General features: G+C 37.9%; 1 protein-coding gene and 1 long non-coding RNA gene across 2 annotated transcripts; both read right to left on the bottom strand.

Moving 5' to 3' along the window:
• Positions 1-744: 744 nt before the first annotated feature.
• On the bottom strand, positions 745-2,249 carry LOC103695709. The gene has a single exon (XM_008777099.4). The coding sequence runs from the start codon at positions 1,870-1,872 to the stop codon at positions 985-987; it is 888 nt and encodes a 295-aa protein (XP_008775321.1). The 5' UTR covers positions 1,873-2,249; the 3' UTR covers positions 745-984.
• A 7,629-nt stretch (positions 2,250-9,878) lies between these two features.
• Positions 9,879-10,790, bottom strand: LOC113461131. Its single transcript, XR_003383199.2, has 2 exons — positions 10,350-10,790; positions 9,879-10,267 (listed from the first exon to the last, which is right to left on the bottom strand). It is a non-coding gene; the product is annotated as an uncharacterized LOC113461131 (long non-coding RNA).
• Positions 10,791-15,766: the final 4,976 nt, after the last annotated feature.

The following is a 15,766-nucleotide window of genomic DNA, read 5'->3' as shown; positions in this document are numbered from 1 at the left end:
CAAAAGATCATGGAATCTGAAAATTTCAACTTTGTATAGAATTTTCAAATAAAATTCTTGAGGCTTCTTATTTTCATACTTTTCTAATTTTTAACTTGCTCTTTGTAGAGCCCGAATACCTTCTAAAAGTCTAAGTTTTAATAGTTAAAAATACAAATTCATGGAAATTTTTTTTTATGATTTTTATATATGAACTATCAAAATGATACCTAAATCCATAAGGCAACCTTTAAAAGTATTATGTAGTATTGTAGATCATTGATTTTTTTTTTTTTTAACATATTTTTCACTTCTTTGATACTTGCTTAAGATTGCCACAAATGAATAATCAAAATAGTGCTGATAAGAACATGACAATCCGATTCTCATTAACTTCTTTCATAAAATTAAGATATGTAACCAAATGAGTGCTTGATATATAAGTACAACATGTTCCATAAGCAAACAAATCATCATAAAAATATAAATTCTTCATCTGCCTAATTACACAAACACATGCGAGATTATTAGATTATGTACCAACAATATTTGATCCAATTCTTCAACATCACAATAACAATATAAAAATCCAATACTTTCTCACAAAGAAGAATCGTATATGCAAGCACAGTTAGCTAAACCACATTCCCCAGTATAGAATACTTATGCATCACACTAATTTTTTTTAAAAAAATAATGATAACACTATTGCAATATAACAAGAAATTATAATTATAGTCAGCCCAAAATAATGTAAACAGATAATTATTTTAGCAACCAACAAAACTTGCATTTATTTTTGCATATTAAGCTGCAACCTTAATAAGATTAAAGCCACTGTACATCACATATATATCCTTTATGTCTATGAATCCAAGCATCCTATACCATTCACTAACTCCAAAAATTCACAGTTGAGGTTCCTTTTTCTTCCCTTTCAGGGAAAAAACTACCACCAATACGGTACTTTTTGAGGTATGGTTCTGTTATTCCTTGTGAACAGAATCAAACGATGGTGGCCCTCCAATCGAGCGGCTGCTGGGCCTCCACGGAGGCGACGGTGGGCTTCCGAAACGATACGATATGGCTGCTAACCATGTAGGCGGTGACCCGATCCGAGACCCTGACCTCCTCCATTCTCATCTCCCTCAGCCTCTGCGCGAGCTCCGGCACGCACACCAAATCCCACACCACCCCCACCCCTCCGGGCTTTAACACCCTCACCACCTCCCCCAGCCCCCTCCCCCTCTCCGCTGCCGCTGCCGCCGCCGACCCGCCGCCGCCGGCTGCCATCCGGCCGAGCCCGCTGAGGTGCACCGCCGAGACGACGACGTCGAAGTAGGCGTCCGGGAAGGGCAGCCGCCGGGCGTCCCCCTCCCGGCACGTCACGTACTCCTGCACCCCCTCCGCCCACGCCCGCCGGAGCGCCGCCACCGCCGTCTCCCGCCGGCGGTCCAGCCCCACCACCCTGCCCCCGGACCCCTCCTTCTTCATCTGCTTCGCCACCGCGTTCAGCAGCATCCCCCGCCCGCACCCCACGTCCAGCGCCGTCCGCACCGCCACCCAGTCCGGCACCGCCGCCACCATCCGCTGCGCCATCTCCCACCGCAGCGCCACCGAGGAGTACAGCACGTTGCCGGCGGCGAACAGCAGGCACAGAGCCGACAGGGCCGCCACGGAGCCGGTGAAACCGGCAGCGAAGCGGATCGCCGGAAGGGGAACGCCGGGGAGGAGGGAATGGAAGAAATCCAAGATTGGGACGAAGTAGAGGAGTAGGAGGAGGGAGACGGCGGCGAAGATGGCGGCGTGGAAGGAGAGAAACGCCACCGTCTGCCCCTCGTCGGTGCCGTAAATCGCGTAGATCTGCATCCAATCCCTCCCGGCCTTCCCCATTTTCGACCAGATCGAAGCCGATCTCAATTCTAGGGCTTCGAAATTCTTCTCTCAAAACCCTCAATCTTTGATCCAAACCTCTGAAAGTCTGAACTCTACACTAAGCAACAGAGGAGTTGGAAATGAAGACGGGGGATCACAGACTTACAAGGAGGAAAGAGGAGGGCCGTCGGATGGCCCGATCTCGTTCGTGGACCGTTCGATCGGCGGTTCTTCTCGGTGGAGGCAGTGGAGGAGCCAAGGGTGGGGGAAGAGGAGAGCGAGGGGGTTCGCTCCAGCATTTAAAGAGACGGCGGTAAATCCGGGCGCGGTAGTTCCGTACGTTTACGTACCGGGGATCGCCGGTCACCTCGGAGGGAATAATTAAATAAAGGCAACGGTTATTATGTAGAGACTTGATGGATTCCATCGTAGCCGTTAAACTAGAAGATTTTTCGATCAGACGGTGAATGATGATGTCAGACCCTTTATTTGTTTAGTAATGGTGAAATTAGGCAAGTGGGGATGCCGGGAAAGCCGGTGGGCGGCGGTGGGGTTGGTGTGGGTCGCCATCGTGTCTGCCGGTCTGTCCGCTAATCTCGGGATATAGAATTTTAATTAATTAATTGATTTTGTATAATTGAATAATACGGTAAACTTTCTAAAATTTAAAATGCCAAACTTCTCTTTCTATCTTCTCCTCCTCCTTCTTCTTCTTCTTCTTTTCTTTTTCTTTTTTTTTTTTGAAAACTTCTTCCGAACTGCAAACTAATTTAATAACTTCACCTTCTTATAAAGCTCGTTTGGTTCGCAGAAAGTATTTTTTTTCTAGAAATATGGTTTCTGAAAAGAAAATTTCTATGAAAAGAATGCCTAAGAATGTACTTTTAGCATATTTGGTTAAAAATGAAAAAGTAACAGATTTAGAGAGTGCTTATATTTGGTTGGCCATCTACTTTTCTGAAAAAGTTATATATAATTTCTATTATACCCTTAATAAAAATTAGGTCTTTAATACCTCTTTTATGCTAAAGGGCTTTTTTGGAAAAAAAATAAAGATGGAGTGATTTCTGCCTCAATAACTTTTCCATGTTTCTCACGGGAAAGACTTTTCCATAAAATGTGAATCATATGCCCATGAAAATACAACTTTCTCATTTTTCTCCTTTGAAAACTACAACCAAATAAAAAGCATCTCATTACTTTCCCATTGACCACACTTTCTCCCTTCTTTTTCCGCGAACCAAACGAGCCCTATAAAGAAAAAAATCTTATTTCAAATATGTTTACCATATTGCCATGCCTTTGGAATCCGACAGGAAAGTAGGAATATAAGCTTAAATACTCCTTTTTTTTATTGAGAATTAAATACTCTTTTTGAATGTCCAAAAATTAGCTTTGCATGGTTATATTAGGTATCATATGTAATTTTAATTATAAAATTATTACATGTATAATATAAGAAAAAAATTAAGAGATAGAAGATTTTCTTTCAACAATAAACTCATCAATAATATTTGTTTAATTGAATTTCTTTCTGTTTTTTTACACGATGCATATTTAATGGAAGAGGTTTAAATTGCCATATACAAGGAGATGGATATATGAATCATATAGGAATGATATGATACATGACAAGCATCCACTTAGGTCAACATCTTGTAGTGTTTCTATTGATTTTGATATTGCGATCAATATTAGTGACAGTATAAATTATTCCTATTTGAATATGGAAAAAGTGTGCAATAAAACACCACTTTGGATATATAATTTTTTCACCATTATAATATTTACTTTTGAAGCTTTTTAATTTTGCTATTAGTTAATGAATTATCCCAACTGGTCTGTCTATCTATTGTAAAGTACAAATAATTTTAGAGATTAGTCTTTCTCAAGATTGACGGGAATTTCATAATTATGTACATTGTAACTTCACTTGTGTTTATTAATGCATTAGTCTTTAGCATCTTCTTTTCAATCTTTTTTTTTGAAAAACCCTTGAGCCTTTAATATCACAATTAACTGCTATCTTATGCATAAAATAGAATAGTAGCGTCCTTAGAACTTAATAGAGTTAGCTCATTACAAAATAAGTAAAGGGATGCTAACCTATTTAACTCTTAACTTTTTTGATCTATCCCATTTTTTTTCACCAAAAGTTTAAGAGTCAGGCCCCGACCTCAACCTCACATAATTTTTTTTTATTTTTTTATTTTTTTATACGATACCCCTTATCTAGTTAATATATTTTTTAAATTTTTCACATAATGATATATATTCACTCTTTTTCAAATTGTCTTATATGCATTATACTTACCTAAGTTCAGATTTTTGAAGATGAACCACCTAAAAATTAATTAAACATAAAATATCAGGTTATTGAGTAGATGGTTGCGACCACTAGGACAAACCTGGTTCATAACATTGTTCAAGTTATTATGACTTAATTTATTTAGCTTACATATATCTTTTTGTTATCAAATGATTTTTTTATTATTGAGTTAAAAAAGTTAACATGAGCCTTCCTATTCTATGATATATGTATACATTTACATACATACGTATATATATACACACAATATATCTCTTACATATATAAGTACACACATATGTATATATAATCAAACAAATGCTTGCCAAGTAAGTTAGTTGATATTTGTCTGCTATTTTTGTAATGTGTGCGCTCTCACGCGCGCACACGCACATATTATATATATACATATTATATATATATATATATATATATATATATTGATCAAACAAATGCTTGCCAAGTAAGTTAGTTGATATATGTTTGCTACTATTGTAATGCAAAGTGCAAGGCCTAGACTCCATTTTTCCCCAGTATTGTCTCTTGCCTATTATTGTAATGCAAAATGCATGGCCTAGACTCCATTTTTCCAAAAAATTGTCTCTTGCTCCGTATTTTTTTTTGTTGACAGAGAGAACAAGGAAGTAAACTAGGGAAAATCGAGGTGGCTTTTTCTTTTTGAAAATAATGGTGGTAGCCCCATGATGAGGTATTTACTATATCATACAAATAATGAAAGAAAGTTAATTAGATGTAATACAACCATCCATCTTCTTCTATGTTTATCGCATCTCTTTAGTACCTACCGTACATGCAGAGAGAACTTCTTAATCATGGCAAATGTGACATCTACTTCTTTGAATTACAGTTAAAATCAAACTTTAACGTGTATTTCTCTTTTTTGTTGGGGGGAGCTATTCTTAGATTAGTTTATTTTTAGTAACTAAATATTTCCTCGTAGACTCTCCCTCATACACTCACCCTCACTCTCGCACATATTTAAACAAGCATGCATTCACGAGGCCTTTTCTCTCCTTTTGTTTTAGATGGAAGGAAACTAGCATCCATTTTATTTTGTGGCACCCCAAAATTGGATTTATAATAGATACCAAGATTATTATCTTCATTTTTAACTTTTTCTTGGAAAAATGAATTAAAAAGACTATGCGCAACACATGATCTGTAGTGCATCCCTTGAATATGGTCCAACAGGTCCATGGATGGTAACATGTGAATCCATGAATAAAATTGGAAAAAGTCATTATTTGTTGCTGCTCAAAATTCAACCTGATAAGTGGATAGACTAACAAGTGAGTTGCTCTACTCTGTATAGTGGAAGGAGTGTAGCATGATGCTGGAGCTATTATGCAACCATATAAAACGACTAGAGGGTCACTGGAATGTGTCTAGCTAGGAACCCTCCAACGCTTAAATTAGGTAGATTTTTGAGAGAAAATGGGAGAGATAAAAAAGAGATAGGAGTTTTTGGAATACAGTGATGGAAGTTCACTTCATTATACCTAAGGTCCTCCTACTTGGTATTTATAGAGGAGAAGATATGAATATGTATGTTTCCGATTGTAAAATTTATGATGAGCAGTTGAGTATTCTCCATATCCGCTGATCAAGGTAATGAGGTTATTCATTTTCAAGTGTGATGTGATCGAATGCTTTCCTTATTTGTTGCACAGTTATGTTATTCCTTTTGGGCAGATTGAAATAGCAGCAAGTTGTCATCGATCGGCGATTATTCGAATATTTGATTGGCCATTGATTCATTGTTTGATTCGGCGAGTTGAGCTATCAAGTAAAATTTTAGGGATGGCAAATTCGTGCCATATCACGTCCTTGCTCAGAGATCGGTGATTGGCTACATGATATACAAGATCTTGATTGACATTGAAATACTTCTTGTATGTTGCACCAATGCTCCTCTGCTACACAGGATTAGTCTGCCAAGCTTAGATGCTATGGCATAGTAATACTTGTTAAATTATACTTCACAATTAACTACTGTGTTGTTCTTTTGAAGTCTCCTTAATTATGTCATAATATTTTAGAATGTCTATTGTTCTATATTAGATTAGAAAAATTTTAGATCAATGCAGTACATAAATGCAAGAGTCACCTCCTCTTTGTGATATCAACTTTAAGATCTCTTGCATGACAATATTATGAGATGCTTGCATCAAGAGTGATGTGAACAGCTAGAAAAAAGAATATCGGTGTTTCGTTCTCTATTAGGCATTGCCACCAGGTACCCTTTTTAAGACAAGGAAGATCCTTCAACGCGTTTTTGCAACTGTTTTCAGCTAACAAATCATTAAAGAGAGAAGATTTCAGGTTTAGCTTTAGAATCATCTAAAGAAAATTATAATTAATATATAAGAGTGGAAAGAAGCATAAAGTTTCTAAGAAGTACATCCTAGTTGAGCTACTCACCATGAGCAATCTTACTTATTAGAAAATTGTAGGCAACCCATAGATAGTTTACCTTAAGAATAACTTAATGAAGAAGACTTTTCACTTTTATAATCACTTTAAGTTATGGAGACAAACATTGTTTGATCTTTTTTTTAATCTCACCGCAAAATGGGCATTCTAAAGACTGAAATAGTGGGGTGTTCGGTTTACCCCTTGAAGGAATGCTTAATGAACAAGCTAGCATTCATGAGTCAAAGTTAGATGAAGGTTCTATTAATACTTAAGTGGATTCCAAAGAGACAAAAAAGAAAAAGTTTCATGTAGATAACATAGATTGCTTTGTGAAAAGAAACCATGCAATATAATCTCCTTTCCTCTTTTACTTTAGCCAATTCCTTTTATTTAGATCTGGATTCAGATCTAGATTTAGTCCACTCTTCCCCAGATCTCTTGTAAGCAGGGTCCCACCATGCCAACTTAAGGTAGAAAAATATCTAATACACCTATACCCTTCCGCCGGCACCTGCGGAAAAACTATTTGAGTGTTGTCTTATAGAACCTTAGAATTGAAAAAAATTTCTTCAATTTGATCATCATACAATGGCCTGATTGCCATTAGTTCAGTGGTCTCAAGGGTTTGGCTCTTGAGTTGTATAACTCTTTGGGATTTCGATCCTTCTGAGAATTTCTTTAGGTGAAAATTTTAGGTTGATTGGATGCTCTCTCTTACCCTATGGGATGGCACTTCTCTCATGTACTTTATTAGAGAAAAAAGAAGGGTAATCATATAGTATCACATGAGGTTAAGCACAAGGCAATAATACCACTCCTATGATCATAGAGAATGCTGATATTTGTTTTGTCGCGGACGTAAGTTGCTCTAGGATAATTATATTATTGTAAGTGGTAGTTATAACAAGTTTGATATGTATTATTGGATCGTTTTGAGTAGCCTAAACTTTTTAAATCAAAGAGTTAGTTAAAATAATATCAAAAATAAAGTTCACGGGAAATCGTTTTAGTTAGACTTATTGCTAAGCATTGTGGAGTCACGTGCCTTGGTAGACTAGTGGGGCCAAAATGGCTAGTGGGCCTTTTCATTCAATTTTTATCCTTATTTTTTTTAAAAAATAAGTGTTTATATATATATATATATACCCTCATAAAAATAGAGAAAATTGTCTCACAAATTTATTATTTATATATATAACCGTGTAAGTTATTTATTTTTTCATGTCTTCCCTTGTTGAGTTAAGCATATACATGCAAAAAAAATAATTATATAAGGGTACTCAAAAAATAAATAATTCATAAGAGTATAACGTGAACAGTGAATTTGCAAAGATATACACATACTTTTAGATATTTGCAAAAATATACATATAAAAAAAATAATTATAAGAGTATACATCTAAATAGTAAATTTTTAAGAGTTGGCATACCATAATTTTTGATATTTATAAAGTTATATATGCATAAAAACCTAAATATAGAACAAACCGTAAATTTTCTTGCCTAATGAATGAGACTCTAATCATAAGTGGTAGGTGAACAATGTGCAGAAGCAGAAATAAGGACATGCCCTACGATCAGGACTTACTAGTTAGCTAGATATCTCTCTTTCTCCTATTACAATTTCTCTCATCCATCCCTTTGTTTTTAGTTTTTTTTTTCGGTGAAGGATTGAAGTAGCCAGATAAACGGTTAATAAAAATATACAAAATAGTAAGACTAGAAAGCAAGATATGCCGATTCCGGGATATGCGGTTCCGGATATCCGGGTGTGGAGCACGTCGTGCAGGACCGGAGTGAGGGTGGGGGACCTCTCCCGAGTGCTCCGGCCAGGGCATGAGCCAGGACTGGAGTGTGCCTGGGTTTGGCGCCTAGGCCTCCATCCGAGGGTCGCACTGTTCTTATGGAAAGTCGTCTGGGTTCGGCTTCCGACAAGAGCAGTACTGAGCGAACGGGGCTTGAGGATGCCCCCTGAGTGCGGGGCATGCAGAGCCGATGAGTCGGTGGACCATGTACTGTTTTAGTGCACATGGGCGAGGGCAGCGTGGCGTGCGGCAGGGCTGCTATGGGAGGGTTGGACCCGAGGAACCAGTTCTTACGAACTATCCGTTGGTGGTCGGGTAACCCATTGACACGCCAAAAGGCGGTTAGAGCGACCTGCACAGTATACCAGATATGGCTGGCAAGGAATGCTCGAAACCTTGGTGAGCAGAGCATGTCGCCAAGGCTCGTGGCGGAGAGCGCCCGGGCGCAGGCGGCAGAGATTAGTCGTGCTTCCTCCTTAGATGGACTTTTGATAGCTCGGGATATCTGGGGTTCCCCTTCTGCCTCGGCAGCTTCTCACACGGTGTTTTTCACCTGGGAGCCCCCACCCCCAAGCTTCCTCAAAGTCAATTTTGATGGGTCAGTGCTGGATGGTGGCACGATAGGTGGAGCGGGTTTCGTTATTCGGAACCCGACCTCTAGGGTAGTGGCGGCGGGAGGCTGTCAGTTATTTGACTGCACGGTTTCTGGAGCGGAACTGAGAGCTGCCTGAGCGGGTCTTCGACACGCTCAGCGTGTGCTCTCAGCTAGATCAGTTATCTTGGAGGGTGACTCGGCTACGGTCATTAGTTGGATCCAGGGGGGTCAGAGGGTCGGTGCTGCCGACCATCCCTTGATCCGTGATATCTGGTTGATGATGAGGGACGGAGGGGTGGTCCAGGCGAAGCATGTATTTAGAGAAGCCAACGGGGCTGCGGATTGGGTGGCCACGTATGTGGCTAACCATGCCAGTAGTACCCTATGGGCAGGGGATGGGGAGTTGCCTCGGGAGCTCCGGGATGTTTTGTTTTCCGACTTTATTGGGTGCATCCGCACACGTGTTGTATAGATCACCCAATTTAGCAAAAAAAAAAAAAAAAAAAAAAGCAAGATCTACCATATTAGTATCGAAGGCCGTATCGGTCAGCCGATGGCATAATCCGATACACCCCTATGTCATTCCTGTTGGGCTCATACCGATGCAGTAGAGAGGGTGAAAGAGCACGAGAGAAAGAATGGGAGAGAGAAAAAGAGAGGGAGAGAGAGAGAGGAGAAAAGAAGAGAGAGAGAGGAAGGGAGGACCACCGAAGGCCTTCGGAATGTGTCGGAGGGGCACTGAAGGGCTAGAGCAGGGGCTCCACTCTCTGAACCCTGTTTTGTTTGAAACAAAAGTTTGTTGGGATTTTTTTTTTATTTTGAAAATTTTAAATAAAGCTGATAAGTTCACTTAAAATTTTTAAAATAAAAAAGCCACTCATATTTCAAATAAGATAGAAGCAAGTTAGAAAGAAACTCCAAACAAAGGAGTATATAAAGCCCAGAAAATTGTCACTATAGAGGCCCATCTTTTGCAACATCCAGCCAGCAATATACGAGCCAAGTCTGGGTTGAGCCTGTCAGTAGGATTCAATATGAAATCAACCTTCACAGCAAAAGCAGCTTGGTTTCCTTCACGATAGATGTGCGAAGTAACAAAGGAGTTAAGATGTTTAGTCCAAAACATTTAATCCTGAAATATGGGAGAATGAATAAGCCAGCAAGTGGATTGGGAGTCAATCCAGTTTAATACCGTAGCCGAATCTCCACGCAAATGAACATCTTTAGCATTGCAATGACAGAGAATGAAATAGAGTCCAAGCCAAGCTCCTGTAAGTTTTGAATAGGGAACAGCATAGTAGGTTAATTTCTTTCCCCTAGCAAGAATCAAAGAGGCTTCAGAGTCTCTTACAATGAAACCAACTGCAGCTTGGCCATCTCCTACAGTACCATCAAAGTTCACCGAAAGGACTCCAAACTAGCTGCAGCTCGGCCATCCCTTCCCTTGCCCCTTGTCCTCCTATTTAGTCATATTATAGCTCGTATATGCTGTGAGATAAAGTAGATGAACTGGATAAACATTGTTGATCATTACTGCTTTCACATTTATATTCCTACTAGTATGAATTAAGAAAAATCTCTAAAACATAAAATATGGATAAATATAAATTCACAACTCATGCTACATACTTGCTAAATAATGTAATTTACAAAATTCAATTTTTAATGTTTAGGTATTCAAAAGATATTTACTTGTTGCTTACCAAATTATATATAGATTCCTTCACAAAAGCATCGAAGTATCCAAAGCCATTAAAGTTCAACACAGGAAGTGCCATTCTTTTAATGATTTTCAGTTATTAGTGTTATGAAAAAAATAGACGGTAAGAAAGAATTTATCGGTTGAGACGTGTTGTCACTATCCTTAAGAATAGATCGTGCCTCTCGGAGAATGAATCTTGGTGTAGCAGGCAATGGCGGCCTATCCTCCAGGATACAACAACAGGGTCACTCCAAGCGTACACTCGCAAATGCAGTGCAGTGACTAGCGAAGGCTTGGGTCTCCATTGGACTCGTGCACGCGTAGGCTACTTACTTTCTTTGCTTCACTAGGTTAAAAAGATCGAAAACTATATAAAAACTATTTGAGTTTCATTTCTTTCTAATATGGGACTAAAGAAAATAAACAAGAGAAAAGAAAAGTAGACATGGAATTTTGAAGTACTCCAACAATTAGTACCTTTGTGATTAACAAACTACATCACAAAATCTATTGCAATATTTCACTACCAGAATATGGTACAATTCCCACTAAATTATAGTGTGGATGGTATTGGATCGAGTGGGAGGTTAGAACCCCACACCATTCTTAAAAATAAATTAAATTAAAAAAAAATATTTAGTTGCTATAATTTTTAATCCAGTGCGCGTAAAGGGATGCCTAGGCAACATATTTAGGACCTTTAGCCAAGAAGGAGCACAATATATATGTCCGCATATCTGTAAAAGAAGTGAGGAAAGGTCACTGGGAGTGCTTTGATCCAAAGTTGCTATTTGCTAGTACTTGCTCTAGTTGTAATTTGTAAACACTCAAGACTACATTTGGCACTGTTGTCATTTTTTTTTAAAAATAAAAAACAAAAATCCTATTTCTTTTTTTTAGATTTCTGATAACAGAAAATATGCTTGTTTTTTTTTTTTATAACAACCAGAGTAGGGGATATGGTCGGCAACGTTATAAAGGGAGAGATCATGAGACCGGCAACATGACCAAAGCGGCAGAAGAAGAGGGAGTAGAAATAAGGCCAGCAACATGGATGGGGATGACAGGTAGCTTGGCATTGAGTGGAGAGATGATCGATGAGGCTCGAAGAGCTAATGTGGTCAGATAGGGGCGAGATTGGATGGAAGAGGAGGGTTCGTGGGAAGAAGGGCGAAAACCTACTTAAAATAAAATGGAAGTAAAAAAAATTTTACTTCTACTTTTTTCAGAAAAAATGAAAATATTTAAAAAAATAGAAACAGAAATAGGGTAATCAAACATATTTTCTGCATCAGATACCTTTCTTTTATGTTTAAAAAGAAGAAGTACAAAAATACATTACCAAACAAAGCCTCAATCTTAGCTTTTGCACGCATGCCCCGGAGCAACGTTGGTTTGGCACAGTCTCGCCTAAGCTATAGGTTTGGCCTGCTCAAGTTTAACATCCATGAATCCCACCTATTACTCGTTGGACAAAATTTGCAGGTTTTGGGGCCAATAACCTGAATGCGCAGGGTTACTGGGATATGGTACAAGGAATGCCACAAGTATTAGGGTCTGAGAAGCCAAATTGGACATAGCTTATCAACTTTAATTTTCATCAATTCATATGATTATTCAGATAGGATTTTTTTTTACAGTTTTACACTATTTTTATTATTCCACTTATAAGCATATTTTCATGTACATGCTGCAAGAGCTGCTTCTTCTTCTTCTTCTTCTTTTCTTTTTGCCTTTATTTGTCAGCAAAAACAAGGATACTCTCCATTCATTTCATTGATTTAATGTAATAGGAGAGGCAAACTACCAGCCCGGAGAATGGCGACCGCTCACTCAAAGTGTTACAATCCATTTAGAAGCAAAGGAACAGGGCTTACAGAATAGTTTGGAGCACATTCTAAAAGGGACCACAGACCTGTTTGCCTATCATCCAAAACATCTATGTGATACTCGTTACGAGAGGCATTAGTCACAGGCTAGATTACGTTCTAAGGGTGGAGCCACACATGGATGATTGGCAATAGTTTTTAGGAATACCTACTAGCTGGCTGTTCAGGTCAGATGCTAGTTTAATCACATACTTATTGAAACAACCTATGGCCTCATCCAAAAATAATAACCGGAAGGCATTATTTGAATTTCTTGATCATGTATAAGTATTCAAGATCTTCATAGCGAATAACCGATGTGGGACTAAATATACGCTTGCATGGACCCTCATATGTTCCTCTATTTAAGTCCGAATGTTTTTACCCAGTTTAAGGATGCATATCCATTCAAATCCAATCACAAACACCACGCTTGTGGTCAATCTTAATTTGATTGGAGAGACGAAACATTCCGATATGGTGGATCTTGCTTTTAGACCCTATCCGACCCTACTTGTAATGGGCAAAATGGTCCACATTGAGTCAGGGATCCTCTTAGATCCATATCTCCTAGTCCACATAGGCCAAGGACAAGGTCTACTCTGATACTATTCGTAATAATTCAGAACCTCATCCAAAAAAACTAGTTAAAATGTATTATTTAGATTCGTTGATCATGAATAAGTACCAAAATCTTTTTGTCGAATAAAAAATATGGGGCTAAGCATAGACCCGTACGAATCCTCACACTTATGCATGACAACAGAAAATTTTACCTACAATCATAGTGTCTAATAAATAAGCACCAACTAATAATAACAATTTAATACACTCGGCTATACACTTGATTGCATCATGTCATTTCTTTTAAAAATAAAGAGATTACATATAAACACCCATTTCACTGATTAGTTACATGCAGTGACTCCTTTGCTTTTCAAAATTAATACATCTCTTTTTCTAGAAATTTCTTAATATGACTTCTAATAAGTTTAGTTTTCATCAATAATAATAGAACGTTAAAAAAATATTCTCATTGAGACTAACCTCATAAACTTAATTAACAAATTTTCTTGCTTTATTGTTTGTAGCAAGTGTGTATTTATCAGATAGAATTATAGCTTATTTTTCTAATTAATTTCTCTCTCTCTCTCTCTCTATGAGTGTGTGTGTGTGTGTTCAAGGATATGGGATGTATTGATATGTAAATCTGTAAAGAAAAAGTTTTTACATAATTGATATATAAAGATAGAAATTATTCTAAGAAAAACTGTAATGCCAAGGCCGATCATGATGTTGTATAAAACAACAAAATAAACTATTCATGTAGAATTCTTCTGGCCAGACTTGACTGCGAGTAAGCTTAGGATTTCTAGTTTTTTTTTTTCTCTTACGAATCCCTCCCATCATTGGACTCCAACTGCATTATAAGTGTATACCAGTTTAAATTCTTACATGGGCAACTAGTCTTATAAGCCTTAATAATGCTTATTTTCCAGTCTAGGTTTTATTAAACATGAGCTGTTGTTAGAGCTCATAAAATCTAACAATTATATGGAAAAAAGATAAGAAAAACGAGGACAGAATAAAGAGAAAGGGGAAGAAAAGTGGTTTAGTAAGAGCTTGAGAAATGGGTAGCTAACCATTGGTCTCACTAAATAAGGATGGGTCCATATGGGGGGAAAAGAACTTGATAATGTTTTTATCCTAACCGGGCACATGACTCCCCTATAGCAGATTCCTTCAGGCCAAACTACATGTCAGTCCACACTCAGTCTGAGGTGTCGCCACATAAGCGCCAACCAATCGCATGGGTGGCACAGATTCGTTTCAGCAGGATGGAACCATGTTCGATCGACAAATGTCCCCGGTTATCATTTCATCTATAATCAACCAAAAGGAGAGTGGAGGAATATGATAAGAAGTCTAAATATAAAGTTTAGCTGCTTTGCTGAGGATAAAGTTTAGATAATGGTTGGTATGACTTTGTAGAAGTTTGATGATGTGAAGATTCTCATACGGTATCTCAAAACCTTTTTTATTCCCTATACTGCAAGTTGGGTGACAAAGCCGATCAAGTAGATCGCCGGGTTTCTATAGCTTATTGTGTCGTCCATTAGAGAATGATTACATAAAATAGACGGTATGCTTCTTTTCGATCGGTGTAAGTTTGGCTATAGAAGGATATCAAAGGCATGATTGTGCTTCTAGATCTTGCTAATGACATCTTCCAAGTGATGTGCCATCAAGTTAATTACTCTTGTTAGGTTATCATATTGAATTTAAAGACCTAAAAATTGGTATAATTTTTTAATGGATTTAAAACTGCGCTCACAAGTAACTCTCTATTAGCATCTTTGAGCAAGAGTGTGTTTAGCTGAGTTTGGTAGATTGAGTAAGGTATGCTAAGAAGTTGATATATAAGAAAACCTATAGCCAACTTGATTATGTTGCAATTATGTTAAACACTATGAGAAGTCCCACCTCCACCATGACCATTTCATAGATAACAACATACCTTTTCAGAAAATGCTCTCATATTAATAATAACACTATAGAAAAGTAATCCGGCACCAAGTTTGGCTAGGTATGTTCTTAATAATACCTGGATTATATATTTGATGATAAACTACTGCACAATGCCCAATCTCCGATATAGCCACGCAAAGACAACTTTTCTTCTCGAGAAGGATTTTAGAGAAAGTAATTTAGTACAAAGCAGTTCCATAGGCAGCTCATTTAATTGGTAGTTGCATTTATTATTAGTCGCGTGTGCGCGTGTGCACACACACACACACACAAATCTTGGCAATGTTGGATTCCACAATTCTTCATCACTTGCCTTTTTAGCAGTCACAAGCTAGCTAGCTAGCTAGCTCATGTTATCATCAAGTTAGTCATCATATTCTGACCTAATCTCTATGCATTTCATATGCAACCCATTAATTAGCTCGAAAGATCAACATCTCTGAATTGGTTGACACTAGTTTTCTACATTCAATGCACATCACCCTTCAAGATTAAGAAGCATTTTATAGATGAATGCCATCTAATCAATTTTGATTATCTAAAATGTTACTACTAATAATTTTCTTTAATTCATTAGAACAAGAGTGTACGCCTAGGAAAAAAAAAAAAAAAGGAGATATAGTATCTCATGCCTAAAAGTTTTGCAGCCATTCGAGCCACCGTTATAAC

Source organism: Phoenix dactylifera, chromosome 2, assembly GCF_009389715.1.
Source record: "Phoenix dactylifera cultivar Barhee BC4 chromosome 2, palm_55x_up_171113_PBpolish2nd_filt_p, whole genome shotgun sequence".
Taxonomy (NCBI): Eukaryota; Viridiplantae; Streptophyta; class Magnoliopsida; order Arecales; family Arecaceae; genus Phoenix; species Phoenix dactylifera.
The sequence above is the reverse complement of the archived record's forward strand: the minus strand, read 5'-3'. Positions and strand labels throughout refer to the sequence as shown.

Excerpts from the sequence above, each read along its gene's own strand:
- LOC103695709 (XM_008777099.4), bottom strand. The coding sequence starts at position 1,872 with ATGGGGAAGGCCGGGAGGGATTGGATGCAGATCTACGCGATTTACGGC.